Source organism: Drosophila yakuba, chromosome 3L, assembly GCF_016746365.2.
Source record: "Drosophila yakuba strain Tai18E2 chromosome 3L, Prin_Dyak_Tai18E2_2.1, whole genome shotgun sequence".
NCBI lineage: Eukaryota > Metazoa > Arthropoda > Insecta > Diptera > Drosophilidae > Drosophila > Drosophila yakuba.
This window is the reverse complement of record NC_052529.2, coordinates 20,601,951-20,624,743: the sequence shown is the minus strand read 5'-3', so window position 1 is coordinate 20,624,743 and position 22,793 is coordinate 20,601,951. Positions and strand designations below refer to the sequence as shown.

The window sequence follows — 22,793 nt, the reverse complement described above, 5'->3', positions numbered from 1 at the left end:
AGCAATTCTGAGTAGCAAAACTTTTACCAACTTGAATGAACAACGGTGGCACCAAAGTGTAGTTAGTTCGGTAGGTTTACAAAAGCTGCGGAAACTTTCCTTCTATTTGAAAAAAGGCAGAGGATGGGAGGAGAGTGTCGCATGCCTTGAGGATATGCGAGAACTTCAAGCGTACAAAGTACACTTTTATCAACCAATTTACAAGAATCATCTTTTGAAACCGAAGCCTCTGCACTATTTCAGCTTTAAAAAATTTTGGATATAGTGTTACCACAAAAATTAACAAATTGGAACAGCTTTGTAATAATGAGTTTTAAGATAACATTCTATAATTTCAAAACTCTACTTTCGTACTTCCCATCAACTTTTGCAATGACTATCTCTTCTTTTATAGTTTTTAAAAATGACTTTCCCCACTTTCCTTTTAGTGTATTGTTATGATCTCTCTAGGCCCAAGAAGAACAACTTTTGTTGCGTTCTCAAATGTGTTGTCTGAGAACTTTTCTAATTGCTGCAAAGACACTTTCAAGCGAAGCCCACAAAAGCAAAATATATTTACATACCGAGCAATATGTTCTCTTTGTACAAACAACTGGCAAGAAAAGTGACTTGAAAATACGTTCGGAAAAAGCTGGATCTGGAGCAACATCAAACAAGTGAACAATAAGTTCGAAACTGACACTTGTACCTACTCTCTGCGCTTTCCTTTACGTTAACTATACTTTGGTAACCATAGGGTCAACAGATGGCGCTATTTTTATTTATGCCATAAAGTTACCAAAATATTAATATAAACTTCCAAAATAATAAAATTTACATTCAGCTGCAATTTTAATTAAATATCCGCAACAGATGAGATGGGTATTTAATAAAGGTTTCGCACATATGTGTTATAGTTGATTGTTTATATTGCGTTTTAATGAATCATACATATAAGCATTAAAGTATAATAAATATATATTTAACATATGTGCAAATAAAAAAATATGTGCCACAAGCACATTTGCAATTATTTATTGAAAAGAGCTCTCGAACTAAACCAGTACTCCCGTTTTCCGTTTCGCTTCAGTTGGATTTCTCCATTTCCGGGAGGAAGGAAGGAAGTCGGCAACAAGTGTTGGATCCCCAGGAGCAGAAATCGCAAGGACTCTCGTCCAGGGTGAGGCAATCAGGACGCGCAGCTGGCGGCTGTAAGGAGTGCCACTAGCTACACGCCCCCGATTTTCGCCATGGTAAATCACAATGCGGAAGCTGCGAGAACGGAAAATGGCACAAATGCAACAGCGAGTCTGATCGTTAAAGCCCATGGAAATGCATCACAACCCAAGACGATGATGACTTCGGCGGCCAGGATGAATGAGGCCCTTTCGGCATCTTTGGTCGAATTGAGCGAGCAGGAAAATGGAACCACGGGTGAGTGTGAAAATCCTTGTAAATCCCTGAATGGGAAGCTGCTTCAAATCAAATTAGTTTCACAAAGAAAGCATTTTGTATACTATGTGTACGGTGGAACATAAAACATTACACTTTTCTTATATACCACTAAACCACTTTGATTTTGGATCATTAATATTCTCAGTTAAAAATCCGATGACTACATAAAACTAGACATAGGAACATAATTAGAATGGTAGAAAGGAAATAATAGTTTCGTTGTTTGATTATAAATATTCTTGTTCCGTTGTTTTACAAATATATAGGCACTGCAAGGGCTTAAATTATTTTCTTGCTAAAGAATTTATTTGTGATTAAAGAGTACAAAAATTTACCGCATTAAGTATGCATTATAGAGATAAGGGTCATGATTAATGTTAATTGCCTAGTTTTTGGCGTCGAATCCTACAACACTTAACTTGAAGGCGAACAATTATTTATTATAACTTTCAATGATGCTACTTACCGAGTGTCGCATGTACTTAAATTTTCAGTTCAGGTGTTGGTCTATTTAATGAACCTCCGGCTCGGTTGCCATTCATCTTTTGGCCAGCTTATGGCCATGTTCGCTGGTCGTGGTTGCCTTGGTTTGCTCTTTAAGCTGAATGCCCAACCCTCCAGTTATGTCCCCTGACTGGATGATGTAACCCCGTGGGCTGCTTAATTTGGGCTTGTCACGATAGCATCAGGGTCTCCCCATTTCCATTTCCACGTACAGTTTCCAGCGACGGCTGCTTTCTTTGGCCCATCGCGCGTTTGTTGTTTTAATTAAATTTACCCCGCTCTGGGCACAGTTCATAATGATAACAATGATAATGATGGCCAAACAGTTGCTATAACTATTCATTTTTGATTAGCTCGTATCCCTTGAGTGGAAGGGCCTAGGATAAACACAAAGAAACTTTCCATTGTAGGGCCAACATGAATTATAATTCTAAAAGTAAGTGCAACCGATCATAAGCAATGAAAGTTCCATTACGAGTTTATGTACATATTTAGAGCTTCCTTTACTTCCAGTAGTTCTTTGACAAAAATGCTTGCAGTGATTGCACACGACTTTATCATTAATGTACTTTTCATTAACTAGAATCGTACACCCCAAGTTCGGCGACCAGAAACAGCAATATTCCAAAATGGGATCTACAGTGATAAATGCCTATAAAATGGAAAAGAAATATTTTTCAGGGCTCAGCTTACATTTAATCTCAAAACCGTTTGGCACACATGCAGTAAACGCACTTTCCTTTTCGAACGTATATCTTAGAATTGATTCCTGGTCATCTGAATGACAATGGTACCCAATGACTTTGCCATTGTTGTTACTAATTCCCGCACAACATCCACAATCGTAGTGATCATGATCAGCCGCTTAAAATACAATGAATTAAAGTGTAATACCATTATCTACTACATTACCAAAATTGTGGGTACTTACAATGATTATGATAACAATTTAGCCCTAAAGTTTTTCGGTAAAGTAAAAAAAGCACTAAAAGCTTTATTAGCATTCTTATAAAAGAAATTTTTAACTTATGTGTGTTGAATATTTCGAAAGCTTTAACATTGTCAACTTGGATAAAATGTGAAGACCAAATATAGATTTTCGGATATATATATATAGTCGACCATAACTATGGGCACAATTTTATTTGCAGTTAGTTATGGTAAATTTGATGGGTCCAAAAATATAAAGTATATATAAATGGGTATCCCAATACACAGTGCAGAGTGCATTTAGCTTATCCTAACATGTGCAGAGTACCAGAAAAGCCAGCAATACTAAGGATCCGTAGGCCAAGACCTCATTACTTCCATCCGGATCATTGACATAGGTTTGCTTTGTCCCGCTGCAAAATCGCTTGCATGTTTTGCAGCTATATATTTTTTTATCGTAGAATTTCCTCCCGATGAGCGCAGAGCATCCCAATTCCGGTGACCGAAAGCAGCAATACCATTGTATATTCCCTGCGATAGTGCTATAGTAGTAGACATTGCTTTCTTTAATTAATTAAGGACTCACGAGTCATGATAAACTGGTCCGGCAGGCAATCCGCATACATATTTCCGGACTCTCTAACTCTTTCCTCAATTGATGAGTCATCTTCGTAGTGGCAGTAGAAATCAGTGGTGGTACGGAAGTGTTTTTCACTTGTACAATTTGCGCAAACCGGAAATGCAATTACATGATCAGCTATGTAATCATATCAAAATGGGTTCACATTGAATACAATAAAATTAAATAATTTACCTAAAGAGTAAGGCGTTGTGGAAGTAAAGAAATTTTTTAGGTTTATCGGGTGTCCGCATTTGAAAACCGAACAAATGTAAATTAGTAATACAAAAAATTTCATTTCATAATTTATATAAAAACTGAGTCTACCCCGTCCGTTTGACAATTTATTCATCGTCTAATTTGCTTCACAATTTTGAAAATTAGTATGTTCAATAATGTTCAAGAAACCGATTTAATTATACATTTTATAGCACATTCGAGTATGATCCTAGGCCTTAGAGCTCAGTGATCCACCTCACCAAATCCACAGTTCGCAAAACAGCAGTGGCATTATGTACCCATATTCCGATACCTTATTGCTTCCGCCTGATTTTTCGTCGTCAGTATATTTTAATTCGGAACAAGATCCTCTGCAAGTATCGCAATAATCGGAGCTTTTATCGAACAGATGCCTTCCGATGAGAGCTGAACATCCCCAATTCGGCGACCAAAAGCAGCAATAGTTCTTGACTTCACCTGTTATTGGGAGGTCGAGATTTGGACCAATATCTAAGTAATGGCTCTCAAACGAACCATTAATAATGTAATCCTTCGGTACACAATGCGCATATTCATCATCTCTCTCTCCAAACTTATTCTCAACCTGTCTTTCATCTTCAAAGTGGCATGTAAATCCTGTATTTATATGCACGTTTTTTATGTTTGTACAATTTCCACAAATAGGAAAGCCTTGTTTATGGTTAGCTGTGTAGAGTAAAAGTTAAAAATCGAATCGAGTCTTAAGTTTTGTTTACAATTACCTATATTGTAAGGATTTCTAACGCTCATCTGATATTTTAAATTTATCGAAATGGTACTTTCGCTGACCAAAGAAATGGAAAATATTACTAATACTAATTTCATTTGTATTATTTTTCGAAAAAAACAGGAATAATCGTAATACTTAGTTCTATGCCTACTTGAAGATGAAGTATAATATCGACAAAAAATATATTTTTATTCAATTCATTCTCAACTTTATATATCTTAGCTATCCTAGTTAAATTAAAAACAGAAATTTTACTTTTCTACAAATTGTAAAGTATAGTTAAACCTCCAGTTTGCCGTTGTTGCTTTATAAGGAAATAACACGATATGACAATCCAAAGGAAGTATGTCGTTATAGCTAAGTGAAGAGCATTATTAAAAAACCGTACAGGCAATCTATTATGAAGTTGAACTCACCAAAAGTAAAGATTATAACCATCCAGTAAAGAAGTGAGCACGTTAATCCGTAGCTCACGTACATATTTATTTTCAGTGCACAAGTTATTGACGAATAAGTAATTATGTAGATCAGATAAACTGCCTCGATTATTATGTAACTCCAAAGTGGTAGAGGAGACCGCTGCAAATTACCAAAAATTTAAAATCCATAAAGTTTAATAATCAATGCAAATTCATGCGTTACCAATAGCACAGAGTAAGATAAACACAGAGATGCCAGCATATGGAAAACTCCCCAAAAAAGGTTAAACCAGTCTGAAATTCATACAAAACTATAAAACTGTACATTTATTTATTTTAATATTTAGCTTCTTTACCCAACGTCTGACCAGAGCTGTAAGGATCCTTCAATCCTGCAAAATATGATTTTATACTAACTTCTATAATAATACAGTTTTGGAAAATTTCTCAAAAGATATTTACGATAAAACTCCACCAGGTGTAACGCACAGAGGAAAAGCGTAAAAAAAGCTATTATTGTGCAGCCAATTCGTAGTTTCAAACAAAAGCAGAATTTTTCGGCGCGCCACATTTCATTAAACGATTGTTTTTATTTACGTATAATTTTTTTTACGTATATGTTGTTTGAGAAAATGACGACAAATCCTATGCTACACAGTTGCAGTTGTAAAAAAAAGGAAATGTCTTAATACAAAGTTGTAAATTATTGCCTTTATTAGTTATTACACCAGTCCGTCCACAATATTTTCAGTTTCTCTTGCTGTAATTTGACGGTAGTACGAAAATATTATGTACATGAAATACGCTGTCAGTGCTTAAATAGAAAAGTTATTCTTGTCTTTTGTTTTATAATACACTGTTACATACCTAGCCAAAAGAGCACGTAAATCCAATAAGTTAAATTATGCCAAATACTCTCATTAATAATTAAATTCGAACCGATTGATGCTGAAGTAATGCTGAAAATAACAAAGTAGACTGCCTGAAATGCTTGAACCAACAGAGTTGCCCAATACAGCCAACCATATTGCTAAATACATTTACATCTTTAAAACTGACAATATCTTTACTAGATACGTACCGATAAGATTGCATATATTAGTACGCACGATGCCAAGATGGTTAACCAATCCGGTATCATTTGTAAGAATGTGTAGAGAACTCTTTCTAGATAGTTAAATAATACAGCAAATGGAATGGAGCCATAGAAATTATTTGGCCAATTTTACCTGGGAATTTATGCTGCTTTTCTTGGGAATAGGTTCCTGGCAAAACATTAGAATTAGTGCACATACGTATTTAAAAAATTGGTATTTAACTAATACAAATATAAATAAATATATATTTACTATTTAAACAAAGTATCATATAGTCAATGTTCATGCCAGCCAAAAATATTCCAGTCAATGCTATTAGTATACATCCCTTTTGCAAGGATATACAGAAGCAAAATTTTTTAGCCAAAATCATAATGTTAGACGTTTTGACAGCAAATGCAAAGAAGTTATTCTGGTATATTTTTTATTACACATATTTTTATTTGGCCCATTGTGAGCCTGAAAGTTGAAAAATGTATTATATAGTACGTATGTTAATTTATTCTTGGCTTTTTAAATTTACAAACATTCCTTCGTAATTTTCTTAAAAAGACTATTTTATGAACCGCAAGTCGTATAGGTAATTTATTTACATTGCTGAACTTTTAAGTAAATATTTTTGTGTAGCTCGCCCATATGTTGGCGCCAAATTTAAACGAAATTACCTTCTCATTTTTCGCCATATCTGCTTGATTGTGGCGTGGGAAGTATTAACTTTTTTGCATAATTACAATTTCAGGAATTTGTATTATGGCCTCATTAGCATTAGCCTAGAATTTCCAGCTTGATGTGTGTGTCGTGTTTGTCAGGCACGCGTGGAATCGTTTTCAGTTCTCATCAAGATGCTAATGAAATTATAAAGAAAATTGAGTCTGCCATATTAGCACAGTAAAAGCATTATCCACACTTTGACTTCCTCTCACTTGAAGAACATATGGTGAAGACCACGAACTGTTATTGTGTTTTATCATCTTAAAATCCAGTTTGCTGTTCTTCATTTAATTTTTAGAGACATTCTCTTATTTATCAACACATGCTGGTGTAAACTGATCTGGATGCGACTTTACATAATAATATGAGTAAACTTTGAGCAAACAGAAGAAATCGATTCCTGAAAAGCTTGAGCATAACTTACTAGAATAGATTTCTTTAATATATGTTTTACCCAACGTCACTAAATTCACCAAGACATAAAAAAATGCAGACACTTCCTTTTTAAAGAACGGATTGCGAACATTTATCAAAGCATTGAAGATGATGTAGTAAGATATCATATGAATGATGAACATGGCCATCCAAACGAAAACTATTTTTAAGTATTTCTAGAAGGAATTTTATAAGAATCGAAATAGGAACTTATTTTCTCACCGTCATAACAGAGATCAGCAGGATAACTGCAGCCGCGATCATCAGTGCTATATGAAATACGTTAAACCATTTCGCATATACATCAGTTTTGGATGCTGTAATTTGGGGTAACATATTGTGCTCAAAATTAAATTTTCGGATTTTTTTAACTCACTGTTTTTGTATATAACCTCGTCAACAGTGGTTCCTGCGTTAAGGAATCCGAAAAACAAGGTGTAGAATGAAATTATGATGCATCCAGAAGTCAGCGAGATGCAAAAGCAAAATTCTTTTCTGACCAGCTTTCTTAAAAATGGCATCAAAACTAGGAAAATACGTTGCTATAAATTTTCAAAATACAGTTCCATGTTTGACAAATAATGCCATTCGCTTTAAGCCTTAAAACTTTTTAAACTTTAATTTTCTTCACTTCAGCTGGCGAAACTGAATTGGTGCACCTCCTTTGGTTTTAGGTCACTGCAGTCTATCTTTTTCAACAAAGTTTCGAACGACCTCGACCTCCCCCAGAAACTTTAGCCTTTCTGAAAAGTTAGACAGAGTCCCTTGGTCCCTGGTCCCTATTTTTTTTGCACATTATCCACTGGCTGAAGTCAAACTGCTGCCTTTTTCCTTGCCTAATGCGTTAATTGAAAGCAGCAGCCGTCTAAAAATTATGTTTTCAATAGACTGGAAAATAGAGGAGAATTTGTTGGGTTCTCGGATTAATAAAGAAAACTTGTATCGCGGACCTTCTTCAATGCAGTGTTAGAGAGGATTTATGTTGGCAAAAGTTCACTAACATAAATTTGGTTAGCAGTTCAATCAATACTTTAATGGTAAAATTAGTTCACAAGGGAATTTAGCGAGCGTAATTTCTATAAATTGCCAATTAGACGCCAATTATAAAAGATTTCATTAGCAAACAAGAATTGATTAGGTGGCTCAATGGCAATATTTCATGGAAATGACGAAGCCTTATAAGACATATTGTCGTAGTGCTTTACTAATGAGGCTAATCAGATTAGTGTATTGTTTTCCCAGACTTGATTATCTTGGTGCACCATATGGTTGCTTTATTTTTGATTGATTGCAGCATCAATTTATTTGTCATCAATACCAACATGTTGGTGTTGATGGCCCATTAAATGTCAGGGAAAAAGAAAAAACAAAAAGAAGAGCAAGTTAAAAAAAAGGCCATGTCACACATCATAAGCCCCGTTTTGAGTTCCTAGCCAATACTCTGATCGAAGCAATCTCCTTCATCCACTTCCAGCAGCCACCGGCAGCTCATCTATCATCATTGCCATGAGTCCTTTCTATCCGGGAATGCTTTTACAGTGTCCTGTATCCTCTCTGCCCTCCCTTGACACCCTGTCACCCCATCCCAGGCGTATTTATAGCATCTTAATTGAATTTCAATTTTCAATTTCGCTTTTAATTGAATTCAATGAAAAAGTGTCGATGAGACGGTATTCAGCATGGTCCCATCCCCTTCCATCCCCTTCCATCCCCCCATCCTTACCCCCTAGCCCCATCCCACTCCAAACCCCTGCACTTGTTGTTGATGCTGTTTATTCAGCTGCCAGTTGAGCACCGCCTGGCTGCCTCTTGATGGCGCCATTCACGCCACACAGCGTCCCCACTGAGTTCCCAGCACTTAGAAAAAAATCCACACGTCCTTAGACAACAGATATCAAAACAAATTAACTGACAGGTATATAAATGCGAAGTTCGACGCAATGAAAAAAAAATGAAAATGTAACTGGATAATGGTATAATTTCAAATTAAAAATGCAATCATTAGTTTTTTCTGTGTAATAGGGACTAACACCTAAAAACGAATTGTTTTTTGGGTTGGAGTTCCAATCATCCGATCCGGAGCAACTTTCACCTGGTTCTAAAATTATTATACTGGTTACTCGTGGAGTAAAAGGGGATTACTATCTTCGTTATAAAGCATTTAACTGGTAGCCGAACTCGCCTTGTCCGTTTGTCTGTCCGTCCGTATAAACATACAAATCCGTGTTATTTTACTGTTCTTCTTGTCAACTTCTATAGATAACTGATAGTCTAGGAAAAATACTATATCGTTTCTCTTGTTTTATGTTTAATATAACGGTATTATTGTTACTATTTTTAATTATTTTTACTATGTTAATTGCTTTAATTATTGTTACAATTATTAACAATTGTTAAATATTATATATATAATGTAATAATTTAACTATTGTTAAATTATTAAATATTGTTACTGTTATTTATTAATTGTTGTTTGTTTGTGTTTTCATTTATTACTATTATTTAATCAAAATGTATTCCATTGGGGTATACATGAATATAGAAAAGCCCTTTCTTTTTTTTCCTAGTGCACATTTAAGTTTACTAAAACGACCAACAATTGGCTTGATGTGATTGCGCTCATATTTTGCACTCTGATTGGTTTGCGATTGACTGAAAAGTTGTAAATTGATTCGACTGTGGGCAAGTGTGTACCAATGCATGATAAACAAACAAATTTCGCTGGTTAGTGGGTTCAGCAATAAAGCACCAAAAAGTGTGGGGGATCAACCACACTTTAGGAGCGATAATTGCGGTCGGTGGTGTTTCATGTTTTACAACGATAATTTAGTCACATAACTTGTAAGGATAGAAGAAAAAGCTCTATGGGTTTTTCACCAGCAGCACCTTTAATTTCTATTAAGAATTCCAGAATAATGTCGACATGTGTCACATACATCATAATGCTGTTGGAAAAAAATCTGTCACCACCGAAGCGAATCAGACAAATAGAAATTCAAATGAATGCAACTTGCATGCGAAATGAGAACTCCCGTGCACCCTCCTCTGGAAAAATAGCACAGCATCATCTGAAATTTGTATCTGTATCTGGGTATCTGCACGTTGAATCTGCATTTTGCTGCCGGTCTAGCTTATTATGCGCCAACCATTCCTCAGTGCCATCTGTTTATGAGTTGGTATTCAGCATCGTGTCATCGTATGTGAATATGAGGCTCAGCCTATATGAGATTTGTGCCACTCAACACAAGACGAAATATGGCCAACAATAGACCCTTTTCCGAAATTTGCATTCTGGGGTTGAAGGTGACAACAACTGAGCGTCTCCCTACTTCCACCCCTACTCCCCAATTCCGCGAAAATTGGCCCCAAAGAAAAGCCGAGCAAAAATAGCAACCAGCAAAAGGATATATGTAAATTACTCTGACAGAGAATTCGCGCCCGGGGCAATGTCAGCGTTTTATTGCTAAGATATGCACATTACAAATCCAGATTTGAGCGATGTAGATCTTGGTAACTTCACTCTGGGGAACTCTGCTTTGCATAGATAAAATATAAAGTCGATTAATAGCAAATTGATGGCGAATTGCTCTAAATTCAATATTCATGAAATCAAAAGAAAATTCTTAATCGATGTGCAAGTTGAGTGAGTAATGGGATGAAAGGTGCACTTCTTATAAGTTCTATAATATTAACTCATTTGGGCAATCGAATATTTTCTTTAACATTATTTAAAGATTTTACTCGTTTTTCTTAAAATAGAATAATGAAACTAAAATGGGACAACCCACTGGACACCACACACTGTATGATTTGACAAAAATTTAAGCCATATGCGTTTTGGGTCTTATAGTTGATTGGCTTGCGGGCCTTAGAACCGAAATAAAGGTAACAAAAAGCCAAAACACACATGCGAAAAACAGACACACAACTCAACTAAAGGATTCCTCGTACTTCTTTCAAAATAAATGGGGCCCATTTAAAACATAGGATTGCAAAATGATTAAAGTAAAGTTGGAAGGGCTCTATTTTTTATATGTAGATATGGAAAATGTTCCATTTAAAAATGTAATATACAGCAATGACTACCCTGCAAAAAATGTGCCAAGTCAAGCGAATGGGCAAGGAATGGCTAAAGAGGTGGCTGGAAAATAAGTTCTCGATGTCAACGGCAGACTGTTGAGTTGACCGGCTACGTCTTTTGTCTTAGCCATGACATTATTTACGAGCATCGTGCCAGCGACACGCACAGAAAACCAAATAACCAGCTGCGTTCTCGGCCATAAGGAAAGGATGTAGGAAAACTACGAGAATAGGGAATACGTGCCCCACGGGGACGACTTCGTTGGCACGTCTATTACCTTAAGCGTCTGTTGCCAATTTGGATTCCTCTTTTTTCTTGCCACCACATAGCCCACTCTTCCGACTTTCCTCGCATTGACTGCACCTTGATTAATGCGCTGCCAGGACACGGGATCCTTTCAGTTTTGCCATTAGCAAATGCTGTGGCTACAGGCATTTCCTTTGTTTCAGTTTCCGTTGTTATATTGTCACCGATTTGTTCGGATGTGGCTTATTTTCATCTGCCCAATGGACTATTATTTATTCGACCCAGGTGTTGACGGTTCGTGCCAGAGAAGCTGATGTATCTTGTGCTTATGCTGATGAAAATAAGATGAAGCTGTTAAATTTACAATGATAAACGCATTATAATGATAATGCTTTTTAAAATATTCGGTTCCTGTCACTAAATCGTTTGATCAGATTTTCATAGGAATAGGAACGCATTCACTTGACAAAAATTAAATTAGAATCTATTAACGAAAGTAATCTAAAATAATGGAGAAGACTTTGAGACAGACTTTGATTTACATCATAGGAAAGTGTTGTGCTACAAACATATTTTTCAACCGGATAAGGACTTGAAACACACGGCCCACATGTCTTCCCATAATTTGTGCGGATGGTCGTCTCGGGAAAACATAAAAGCCCATCAAATATGTGTTCGTTTTGAATGGGCCATAAAATCAAAGTGAATGCAAACAAACAGACCATCACATAGATCTTCTGACTAAGCCTCGGGAAATGTGGCTCCAACGGGAATCCACTCCAAGGCTTCGCGCTGAAATAACGAACTTTGAAATACTTGTGGAAGGACATGGAACATGTGCTTGTGCCCCAGTGTTTGCTATTTACCACCTGCTTGCCATGCGGCGCACGATTCAGCGCAAAAAGCTTGTAATTCCTGTCTCAGCCCGAAGGATGTAATTTGCAATGTTGCAGCAGGTGGCAGCGGTTGCAACTGGGAGTGGCTGTCAGGCATGTGCGGCAATTGCAACCACTGCAGCGTGCATTTTGTTGCATTTCAGGTTGTCGGCCTGGGCCGACGGGTCGTATGTGCAATATGTTTCGCAACTCCAATGCTCCCGGCCATTGGTGTCGCATACTTTCAGGCTGCCTGATAACCAGGAAGAAAATATTTTAAAAATTTCAGCACAGCATCTGGGCCAAATATTTGCTAAATAAATGAAAACTGGCGTTAGGTCGAGCCAGAGAAAAAATAAATTGTCATGAAGCATATAGCTAAAAGTCCAACGGAGACTTAAAGTTTGGGCTGAGCTGCATACTAACAAATAAAAATATATTTCTGTATCTGCAAAACTCGGTGCAATTTCAATTAATAGTTGTGAAAAAACTGTCAAAACCGCAACACGTAAATCATTGAAATGTGCAATTGAAAGTCATAAATTGTTTAATATTTAAATGTTGCTGGTATTGGCAGAGCAGATAGCTGAAAGGTGTGGACGAGAGATGTTTTTAACACTTGTCAGAATTGGGAATCGTACTTCAAAAATATATTCAAATGTCGGAGTTTGGTGACATGAATTTGACAGCTTGGAATTGAGGCAAAGTATTGGAATGGATTAAAACTAGGCGGTAAAATATCCTGTATTGAAAGTATTGATATTAACACCCTACACACCGTGGAAACTGAAAACACTTGAAGCTGGACAAATCGTCCTCAGATTCTCGCTTTGTTACCTCTGAATACCGCTGGATACTGAACGCATCCACTTGACTCAGGACAGTGTGGTGATCATAAAAATAAAAAGGGGGAAACTCTCTAGATCAATTAAAAATCCAAATAACTTCAAAGCTTCGTACTGTTCGAGCTCCATATTCTATTATTTATTAAAAAACAAAAAAAAACTACAAGTTGATTTTACGACAGAGGTATGCCAGTAATTTATGTGACTAAGTAGAGTATAGTATAGAGTTTCCAGACCCACCTACCGGATTAAGAATTCCTCCTTGCGGTGCTGGGCTGCAGTTTTATGTGGCCCATTCCAGAAACTGTTTTATTACTAAGCCGGTTACCCAATAGCTTAACCCGTAGGATGGATTCAAGCCATATTTCGCTTCGGTTCAGGGCTGCTCTGCAACTTGAATGCGATGGGGGCCCACATGAAAATTCGTTGGCAACGAACTCAATCTTCCTAATCGCCTGGCCACCCATCTCAACCAGGATGCCAGGTTGCGAGGATGCCTTGACAATGTGTCCGCACATACTTAATCGCGCAGATGCAGAGGATGGGGAATCCGTTGCGGATTTCAGCGCTTCAGCTCCGGGATGATATAAAATCTATGCCGAAAGCTTTGGTAAATGTCGCCTCTGCTGTCGTTGTCGTGTCTTCGTCTAGCTTGTCTGCAACTGTTTCACTTTAGTCGCTTTATTTTTTATGAGACAACGACCAGATACTCGCACTAGGGTGTTTCGATGCGATTGGATCGAAAACGACTTCTTTCAATCGAATCGAATAAGAAAGAAGGCTAAGTTTAAAATAGAGTTTATTCAAATATCTGTTTGTTCTCTAGACCCTAGCATATTGCATTCCAGTACAATCAAAAATCGATTCACCCTGATACATACTAGTAAGCCACGCGCTCACACAGACAAGAGCATCTGTCACTCTGCAATGGTGTTTGTGCTGAAGCTTATAAAAACACAGACTCACACGCTTACACTTCCAGGATCTCGGTTCGTGTCAAAAGAATTTCTGTTTGATTGCAGAGAATAAACAAGTGAAGGCAGCTCCATTCGCCATATAACGTGGTACAGCATGTGGTTCTGTCCTCTGGTGTTTGCCACTCGACTTATTTTATCCTGCCTGTGGCTTTTCCTAAATTTTTTACTCAGACCTCGTACGAGAATCCTTAACCTAATGCGATGTCGACCGGGCGTTTAAGTGAGGTTTCCCATTTTTGTAGCCCTCCCAGCTGTTGTAATATATATTTTATACCAAATTCCTTACTTATAAATAATAATGCAGTACAAGCGCATTTTCAGCTCTTAAGATGCTAAACGCCTGCTTTGCGTTTGAGATTTCGTTGCTAAAATGTTAACAAAATATTTCCGTAAATATGATGCAAATAGATACAAAAAATGTTATTCTGCAGCATTCAACTTTAAGCTTCTTGGTGGAATAAAACAAGCTTGTCTAAGGACTTAAGCTTATTACAGCCCTTAAATAAAATGGCATTTCTAGCGCATTTATAGCCATCCCTTTTTTAATGCCCAATGGCTTTGGTTTTCTACTTAAACTTATTAAGTAAACGAAATGTAGGCAAAATATTTAAAAAGAGTAATTTATTTTAGTATTGGGTACCTGAAACCCTAACAAAAACATAATGGTCGAAGCTGAAAATTATTATCTCCCATAAACAATTTTAAGAATATAAAAAAAGCACCCATCAGAAAAACTTCCATACCCATTGTGCCCATAATTTGCGGGTAAGTCGCGCATTAATAAAGCAGATATATTCTAGTCCCTTTGACTTTGCCACTCGGACTTTCATTCATTTTTCCTTGAAAACTTCCCTACTTGAATGTATTGATTTATTGGATTGGCCCGTTTGAGCTGATAATTCCGGTCTGTGCGAAGGGTAGAAATCAATTCAGCTGGCAGACAAGAATTGAAGTTACCAGAACACATCTATTTATAGGCTGACCACACTGAAAACAGACTAATCTGTTACCAAATATCCACTGGGCTTGGCGTATCTGGCATGTCTGCGGCCATAAATAAATCAAACACTTTAACTGCCCGCAGTCAATTAGCAGGCGATAAATCCGAGCATCGATTTACAAATTGTACAGAAAAGCAGGGAAATCATGACAGCAACATGCTAATTCCGATTTTGAGGGTAATTGCAGTGCGTGTACTTTCATAGCTCATTCATGGCATTGCGTTTGGCTGTTGATTTATGAAAGCGGAAAACGTGTGTTGATACTATTTTCCCTTAATGGCAGCAATGTAAATATGGATATAGGCATGTTTGACTGGCACAATTTCAATTTTCTGTCAGCATTTAAGGCTCCATATAATTGTAGTCATAAAGCTTTAAAGATTGATTTTAATTTCTGCCATGAATTCTTTTGTACACGTCGATTAAGTTATTTCTGTTTCAGTCAAAGGTGATATATGACTCCGTACGGCATATATGTATGTATCGTACTTGTTCCATTCCAACAACACACTTTGGCTCCTGACAGCTCAATTAAGTTTCTTTTCAAAGACAATTGTCTGTGAAATTGAAAGGAGGTGGAATGCAATGGAAGGAGCCTTTGCAAAGTGTACAATTTCTTGCGTGGGCGGCTGTGAAATGTATGCCACTGTTAAATATCAAATTTAAATGCCAGACGGTCAGGCGTTTCCTCAGTGGGTGGACAATTAATTCGCTTTCAAACAAGACGCCCATCACGTACGAACTCATAAGAACGAAGAAATCGCCGGGAGGCTGCTGAACTTTAACTCAGGATAAGGCAATTAGGATTATAGATTTATGAAGGTCCTAATAAATTCACGGAATAGCTGAGAATTAAATTGCAGCAGTTAATTGGCCTGCATAAGCACACAATCTCAGTGGGCACTTAGTAGTGGAAAACATAAAGTTATTGGGTGTTTAAAATATATTAAAGAATAATTTTACTGATTATAAAACTATATCTTCGAGTTCTTGCTTTAGGAAGTTTATTGTTAAATTATCGCATTTAGTGTTAGTTATATCATATAAAATTATGCACCGGAAGCCATGTTGTTGAGGATCTTCTTGGTCGCCCATCTTTTTTCAAGGATATGATTACCTAATGGATGCTAATACCCCCATCCTCTGCTCACTTTTGCAGCTGAGGACATCCACCTCAACGATTTATACACCCGCTACCGCCAGAGGCTCCGCAAGTCACTCTTCAGATCGGGATTGTTAACTTCGCTGCTGGCATGTGTTGTGTCCATAATAATTGGCATCGTTTACGACCAGGTGAGTCCTCAGCACACTTAGATTGCCTTAAATGGCTCACCAAGCTTGGGCACTGGGCAAATTTTTTTAAGACGATTCTCTATTTCTAGGATTTAAAAAAATAAATTAAGCTGAATTTAATTTTCAATTAAATTTAACTTTAGTTTTATCAATATGCGTATATTTGTTTCTTTTTGTCAAAGTTATGATCTCTGATTTCTAGAAATATTATTTTACCAGAAAATATTTCCAACTAACTTTGTTGCTCTCTGTTCTGTGTGTGGACTCCCCAGCACCTGGTGCAGACCATGCTCTTAGTCCTGGCGGCTCTAATCTCGGGATCCATTCTCACGGCTCTGCAGTTTCCGGCGGTGCTGAGCTCCCCGGCTGCCGCCTTGGCCTTCGCCATCGTCACCACCTTCTCGCTGGGCACAATTGCGGCCATCACCGGGGACGAACTGGCTCCCCTGCCGATGTACGCCCTCTTCCTGGTAAGTCTAAGTCCGGTGCAATTCCACTCCTCGGGGGGATTATTCTACTTATGGCTCTCTGTGTAGTGCATCCACTCCATGCTGCCCATTTCGTGGCCCGTTTCCGTGGTGCTGGCTTTATTCATGACCGCCATTCACATCGTTTACCGGATCGGCACAAGTGCCGACTACTCGCCCAATTTGCCAATGGTAAGTCCACCCCATTTATTTGCATTTCACGTAGATCCCCATGAATGTTGCCCAAGCATCAGCAATGGGATTAGTTTTCATATGATGGCTGATTACAATTATGACGGGATAGGAGCAAAGTGGGTATAATTCCGCGAGTCCGCTTGGACAATTCATTTGGCTTGAATCGGTAATATTTTATAATACTTGAAGTTGCTTATGGAAGCTTTTAAGGTAGAAGAGACTTTTAAAGTAGAATGTCCAAGTGCAGTTTTGTATGGAATAATATTTGTTTTTTTTCACCTTTCTATACTCGTACTTTCTTGTTAGTTGTTTTACAAATATAAATAGCCAAAGGTAGATTGAAGGTGCACGCCACTGAGGAATTTACCTTGTTTGCATTTAATAAGAAGAGATTAAATAAAATATCAACAGAACTCCTATTAATCCAAAGCGAAACAGAATATCTCTGCTTAATGGAATTTTTTCACTTTTCCCCTTTGCCACAACTATTTAATTTCATTGCTGGGTGAGAAATAATTTGTTCCCCAGCTCGTTTCGATTCCCCTTACTCCCTGACTTCCCCAACGGGTTGCAGACTGATTCCCCGTTTTCTGTCGATCCGGAATCCCCTGCTCCGTGATTGTTAATTAGGTTGCATCGCGTTTTGCCGCGATACAAGGACACAAGGATAATTGCCATCTCGGGTTAGACATTCATTATTAATGGAACGTGCTTACACGCTCTCGTTTGTATATCTTCCCGCCGCCCTCAGCTCTTCGGGGAGATTGTTATGCTGGCCAGTGCCTCCGTTTCCGGTCTCTACTACCGCATCATGTCGGATGCAGCCCACAACCGGACCGTGGACGGAACCAGGACGGGAATCGAGCAGCGCGTGAAGCTCGAGTGCGAGCGGGAGCAGCAGGAGCAACTGCTCCTCAGCGTCATTCCCGCCTACATCGCCGCTGAGGTGGGTACACTGGGATGAGGTAGACACTAGGGGAGAATCTATTTAAACTCACAAATATGAATCAATGCGTAAACAAACTATAATATCAAAAAGTTTGCAAGTGATATTTAAGAGATATAATCTGTATTCTTTTTTACATTTTCTGTGTTAATGAACATTTTAATATGTTTCTATTCTTCCTAAAATACAACTGATACAAATATTTGTTTTGCAAAATTTAAGAGTCAACATCAATGTTTTAAAGAATATTCAATTTTAACAGAGCTTAAGTGCGTTCTACTATTTGCGATTGGGGCGTATACGTAATATCAAAGCAGTAGTAATGCTATTGATTGTTCCTCCTTCGCAGGTGAAGCGCAGCATAATGTTGAAAATGGCGGATGCCTGTCAGAGAGCCGGAGGACAGGCGTCCACCTCGGCCACCCGGTTCCATGAGCTTCACGTCCAGCGACACACCAATGTCACCATTCTTTTTGCGGATATTGTCAACTTCACGCCCCTTTCAAGTTCCCTGACGGCCAGCGATTTGGTGAAGACCCTGAACGATCTTTTTGGACGATTCGATCAAATCGCTCAGGTAAGCTAAATGGTGCACTAGAATCGTAGGTCCTGATAATAAGCTGAAAATGGATCCAAGTCTAGAACTATTTGTCAAGTTAATGCTAAATAAGATAAGCACTCAGAATAGATTTTCTGGATTATTCAATTACTTAGAAACTGTTTACACATATTTGAAACTTTTTTACACCGACATGGAAAACCTGCTAAATTAATGAACAGTGCAACATGTGTAACCACTCCAAATAGTAATTAATTGCTCCATTCCCGCAGGAGAACCAATGCCTACGTATCAAGATCCTGGGGGACTGTTATTACTGTGTGTCCGGCCTGCCCATTTCCCGGCCCCAACATGCAACCAACTGTGTCAACATGGGCCTGCAGATGATCGATGCCATCAGGTGAGTGGGTTTCGCGTGGGCATCGCTTTTGGCCCTTTTCCATCGTTTTCAGCCGGCTTGGCAGCGCCTGTTGGTAATGCAAACATTTGCATTGGACCCGTCATCGGGTGTTCGACTTGTTTGTCTTTCGCTCCTGGCCAACCTTTGAGTTTCAGTCGGAGCTGCCTTGGCCAAGGCCATTTGACACCGTGATTGTTGGCTTTGCGGCTAGCTAAATCTTTGTTAACTGGGCCAGGAAGCGTCCTTTGTTTGCTTAGTTTGCACTTTGTTTGGGTTTGGTGAAGCCGACTTAGGAACGAGTGATTACAGCTTAAATTAATTTGAGATGTAATAAATTGAAAGTAATATAAGCTCTCTCTTACTATTAGCATATTGTTTTAAAAATTATGTGAAGTAAGAAAAAAGGTGGTTTACTAAAAACTCTTTACTCTTCAATTTCTGTTCTGGATTTTTACTTAAATAAAATAAATAGGTAACAGATTGCCAAATAGTTGGGACGTTATCAGATGTTCTCAATTAAAGTTGTGAATTATTTACATTTTAATGGGATACAAACAAAATAAATAAGATAATAAAAAATATATTTTTATTAAATTTAATTTCGATTGTAAGCGTGACAACGCATTGCATCTGTTAATTGCATCTGTGGCAAATATTCGCGCTTTAATTGCCGCCAGATACACAGATATTCCAGTTGGAGTCACATTCTGAAGCCCTCGTTTTATAGATGACCATTAAAAATGTATTATGCTATAAAGGCACACGAATGATCTCAAAAAGAACACAGAAGCAAATTCCAAAGAGAAACATCATGAAATACAATAAACAATATCGACACAAAGGCCATTTTATTACACGCGAGAATTTATGCACAAGTGGCCTCAGGACGAAAAGGAATCCCTCATTTTGGCTTTTGCCGGCCGTTTGCCCGTTTGCCATACCATTTTTATTGGTCTCTGTGCTTATTTCTATTGTTTATTTTTCTCCGCTGGCCTCCCTTTATTCCATTGCTTTTCGCATCCGGATCCGTGGCCTTTTAATCTTTGCTCTTCAGTTGGCTTTGTTCCTCCCGCAAACTTGGTCAAAAAGCTGCCCCTACTGTTGACTTTCGGGGTGCTTAACAAGCCGCCAGGGAAAATGCCAAAAGTTTTTGAGCCGAAAAGGCAACATTCATTAAATTATGAATTGCATCTTGCTTTGGTCGCCGAGCGAGAACAATATGAAACTTTAATATCGCTGGCGACTTGCCCTAACATGTATGCTACGAATTTGGACGCAAAGTCATTTCTGTTTATCTCTTTTAGCTCAAAAAATATTTACACAAATTATGCAGCTCAATCAAAAATTGTAAAACTTTTTGTTTTACCAAACTTTGCCACTCTGAATTTCTCAGTACCCAAATCCGGATCAGAAATCAGTTTCCTTGTTTGTCCTGTTTTGCGGCCAAATAGCCAGGAAGGGCACAAGCAAATAAAACCCTGCAGGACTCCCAAGTGATTTGGACTTCGATGCGGCTCATTTGACCCCGACGACAGGCCGAAGCAAATGCTGGTTAACGTTAATAAGTCAAGAACTTCGGCCGGCACTCAGGCCGACTAGGCTTCCTGCTAGAAATCACCTTTGGTACTGGGAATACACTAAAAGCATATTTCAAATTTCAATTAAAATATCTCTAGAAAAAAAAACATTTTTAAAATTTTTGTGTTATGGTGGGTCAAGTAGATGCCGATCTAGCTTATTTCTGGCATTGTAGTTGCCCAGATCTTTACGTTTATACGGACAAGCATACGGACAGATGGACATAGTCCGATCGACCAGTGATTCTGCCCATGAATATTTGTCGAAAATGTTTCTTTTACCTGTGGCGGGTACACAAGATTTTTGGTTTAGTTTGTGAGGCAAATATATTTCCTAGTGTACCACTAAGTAGTTCTCTGCCGCTATCCGCTGGCCGATTCCCCATATCATACCCGTCCATCAGGCTGGAGTGGAGTCGAGAGTCGCCGTGGTCCGCTTGTGTTTTATGGGCCATAAAATTGTTAATACGACGGCAGCAACTAGCCTGTAGTTGTGTGCGCATATCCTTATATCCTTTGTGCTCCTTGCATTGTTTGTTTGCCCTGCGCTTATTTCATTCCTACTCGCTTATTCCGGCAGACACGTGCGTGAGGCGACCGGCATAAATGTCGACATGCGAATTGGCATCCACACTGGCAACGTTCTCTGCGGCGTCCTTGGCCTACGCAAGTGGCAATTTGATGTTTGGAGCGACGACGTTACTTTGGCCAACCACATGGAGAGCGGCGGTGTCGCCGGGTAAGTGTGTGTGTATACACTGGGGAAAATATTCTCGATATATAAAAGTTATGATATAATCTCTTAGCCTTTTTCTATTTAATCTAAAAATTGGTATTACATATAATTAATGCTTAAATATTAATAAACTAAAAGTTCTTAAAAGCCCAGCTAGAAAAGTGTCTACATATTGAAACTCGGTACCCTTATAGTACTCCTTAATCATGAAATTTAAGTAAAAACCTGCAGATGAGAAGGAATCAGCTACTTTAGCTCCTCAATCAAGATATAGTTGTAGTTTGGAACTTAAGCAAGGTGTTTGACTTTTTGAACAGTGAATGCGAGCGCTTCTTCTTTTCCGCCAAGGTGCTTGTTCGAATGACAAAGCTGATGAGCGAGGCGAACGAAAATAAATAAACAAAACGAGGAGCCAGCGGGTCGTAGGAATGGGGTATAAAAGTGGGCAGGAGGCGCCTCTAATGGCGGTGGCATCGCAAAGCGAGTCAAGCACTCGTAATGGCAATTTAAATTAGCCTCGGCGTGGTCCCAATTAAACGGGTTTCGGTTCAAGACTGCACAATATTTGACTGCAAAGGTTAAACGGCTGCAATTCAGAAAAGAAAAAAAAGGAATTTTCAATTAAAGAATACCTACATATGCCCAATTTTACGCACGCCGAGGTGTGTTTTAATTAAATTAGTTTTTTTGCACCGCAGATGAAGTTGAAGAATTTCAAATGAGTTTTATGTTCAGTCCAAATGAGGCAAGCCGCTTGCATTTCAGACCATTTTCGCATTAATGCGGTGATAATTGGTTTTTATAATTTTCGTGAAAGAGAAAAGTACGAGTATGACATCGCGTTATAATATTTTTAACACAAGTTTCACCTCCCATTTAAATCCAATTTACCAGCCATGAACATTTTAACCATTTTCTTATAATTAAATTTAAAATATGTTTCAGCTCTGCTTAATTCTTTTACCAAGAGATTCCGTATGTTTGCTTTGCAAATACCAAAGTCTAAAGCTCTTTCCCCGCTTTTCCCAGTTTGACTTTCATACTTTTACAAACAAACAAGCAAGTTTCTTTTGGTTTATTCATTTCGCGTGCCTAAGCCGAACTCAAGTCCTTTTGGGTGAATGCTAGCCGAACATGTTGAAATGTTTTCTTTTATTTTACCTGCGGTCACACACGGAGACTTCAATTATTTGGAATTGAATTGAAATGCCACAGTCAATGAGCCGGAAAACTCTCAGACGCCTCAATTCCCTCTTCATGCACGAATTGCTCTTCCTCAGCAAAAATATAAACAAATTTGCCTAGCATCGTAGGATAAACGGACGTAGGCAGTGCCAGGCTAAATTATTTTGCCTAGTACTGTTTGTGGGTGTACACTGGAAATACAATATTGCATAGATATGAAATAAAAACCAGAGTTTCCCGACTATCAGATACTCGTTGCTAAGGTTGTGGAAG

At 38.2% G+C, this 22,793-nt stretch overlaps 7 protein-coding genes across 14 annotated transcripts in view; 1 reads left to right on the top strand and 6 right to left on the bottom strand.

The window, feature by feature from the left end:
* The window catches only part of LOC6534868 (adenylate cyclase type 2), a 38,075-nt gene that overhangs the window by 8,554 nt on the left and 6,728 nt on the right, over positions 1–22,793 (top strand). For all 3 annotated transcript variants that reach the window (XM_002095504.4, XM_015195396.3, XM_015195395.3), the window contains exons 2-9: positions 1,070–1,413; positions 16,322–16,455; positions 16,728–16,925; positions 16,992–17,114; positions 17,869–18,063; positions 18,413–18,640; positions 18,895–19,022; positions 21,180–21,338. In XM_002095504.4, coding sequence (XP_002095540.1) covers positions 1,230–1,413; positions 16,322–16,455; positions 16,728–16,925; positions 16,992–17,114; positions 17,869–18,063; positions 18,413–18,640; positions 18,895–19,022; positions 21,180–21,338 — 1,349 coding nt within the window. In that variant the 5' untranslated portion in view covers positions 1,070–1,229. The remainder of the gene's footprint in view (positions 1–1,069; positions 1,414–16,321; positions 16,456–16,727; positions 16,926–16,991; positions 17,115–17,868; positions 18,064–18,412; positions 18,641–18,894; positions 19,023–21,179; positions 21,339–22,793) is intronic.
* LOC6534870 lies at positions 1,719–3,006 on the bottom strand. Of its 2 annotated transcripts, none has more exons than XM_015195404.3 (4): positions 2,870–3,006; positions 2,632–2,802; positions 1,901–2,574; positions 1,719–1,852 (listed from the first exon to the last, which is right to left on the bottom strand). In XM_015195404.3, exons 1-3 carry the CDS (start codon positions 2,940–2,942, stop codon positions 2,369–2,371), a joined length of 450 nt encoding a protein of 149 aa, XP_015050890.2. In that variant the 5' UTR covers positions 2,943–3,006; the 3' UTR covers positions 1,719–1,852; positions 1,901–2,368. The 2 variants fall into 2 exon arrangements, with proteins under 2 accessions (XP_015050890.2, XP_002095542.2); XM_002095506.4 differs by having other exon boundaries at positions 1,719–1,839.
* LOC26534482 lies at positions 3,047–3,848 on the bottom strand. Its single transcript, XM_015195402.3, has 3 exons — positions 3,683–3,848; positions 3,455–3,625; positions 3,047–3,399 (listed from the first exon to the last, which is right to left on the bottom strand). The coding sequence occupies exons 1-3, from the start codon at positions 3,837–3,839 to the stop codon at positions 3,179–3,181; spliced, it is 549 nt and encodes a 182-aa protein (XP_015050888.1). The 5' UTR covers positions 3,840–3,848; the 3' UTR covers positions 3,047–3,178.
* LOC6534869 lies at positions 3,819–4,632 on the bottom strand. The gene is made up of 3 exons (XM_002095505.4): positions 4,468–4,632; positions 4,241–4,411; positions 3,819–4,183 (listed from the first exon to the last, which is right to left on the bottom strand). Exons 1-3 carry the CDS (start codon positions 4,568–4,570, stop codon positions 3,963–3,965), a joined length of 495 nt encoding a protein of 164 aa, XP_002095541.1. The 5' UTR covers positions 4,571–4,632; the 3' UTR covers positions 3,819–3,962.
* Positions 4,657–5,578, bottom strand: LOC26535888. 2 transcript variants are annotated; one of them, XM_015195400.3, is made up of 5 exons: positions 5,357–5,578; positions 5,251–5,286; positions 5,118–5,194; positions 4,892–5,054; positions 4,657–4,832 (listed from the first exon to the last, which is right to left on the bottom strand). In XM_015195400.3, exons 1-5 carry the CDS (start codon positions 5,463–5,465, stop codon positions 4,735–4,737), a joined length of 483 nt encoding a protein of 160 aa, XP_015050886.2. In that variant the 5' UTR covers positions 5,466–5,578; the 3' UTR covers positions 4,657–4,734. The 2 variants fall into 2 exon arrangements, with proteins under 2 accessions (XP_015050886.2, XP_015050887.2); XM_015195401.3 differs by having other exon boundaries at positions 5,118–5,188; positions 5,357–5,574.
* On the bottom strand, positions 5,580–6,453 carry LOC26534946. Of its 2 annotated transcripts, none has more exons than XR_005561303.2 (5): positions 6,244–6,453; positions 6,124–6,159; positions 5,976–6,061; positions 5,762–5,853; positions 5,580–5,708 (listed from the first exon to the last, which is right to left on the bottom strand). XR_005561303.2 is itself a non-coding variant. In XM_015189534.3 (5 exons), exons 1-5 carry the CDS (start codon positions 6,362–6,364, stop codon positions 5,617–5,619), a joined length of 498 nt encoding a protein of 165 aa, XP_015045020.2. In that variant the 5' UTR covers positions 6,365–6,448; the 3' UTR covers positions 5,580–5,616. The 2 variants fall into 2 exon arrangements, 1 of the variants encoding a protein (XP_015045020.2); XM_015189534.3 differs by having other exon boundaries at positions 5,762–5,924; positions 6,244–6,448.
* Positions 6,548–7,739, bottom strand: LOC26534782. Of its 3 annotated transcripts, none has more exons than XM_039374706.1 (4): positions 7,514–7,739; positions 7,360–7,454; positions 7,157–7,301; positions 6,548–7,102 (listed from the first exon to the last, which is right to left on the bottom strand). In XM_039374706.1, exons 1-4 carry the CDS (start codon positions 7,656–7,658, stop codon positions 7,011–7,013), a joined length of 477 nt encoding a protein of 158 aa, XP_039230640.1. In that variant the 5' UTR covers positions 7,659–7,739; the 3' UTR covers positions 6,548–7,010. The 3 variants fall into 3 exon arrangements, with proteins under 3 accessions (XP_039230640.1, XP_015045022.1, XP_015045021.1); XM_015189536.2 differs by having other exon boundaries at positions 7,157–7,313; positions 7,514–7,736; XM_015189535.3 differs by lacking the exon at positions 6,548–7,102 and having other exon boundaries at positions 7,215–7,297.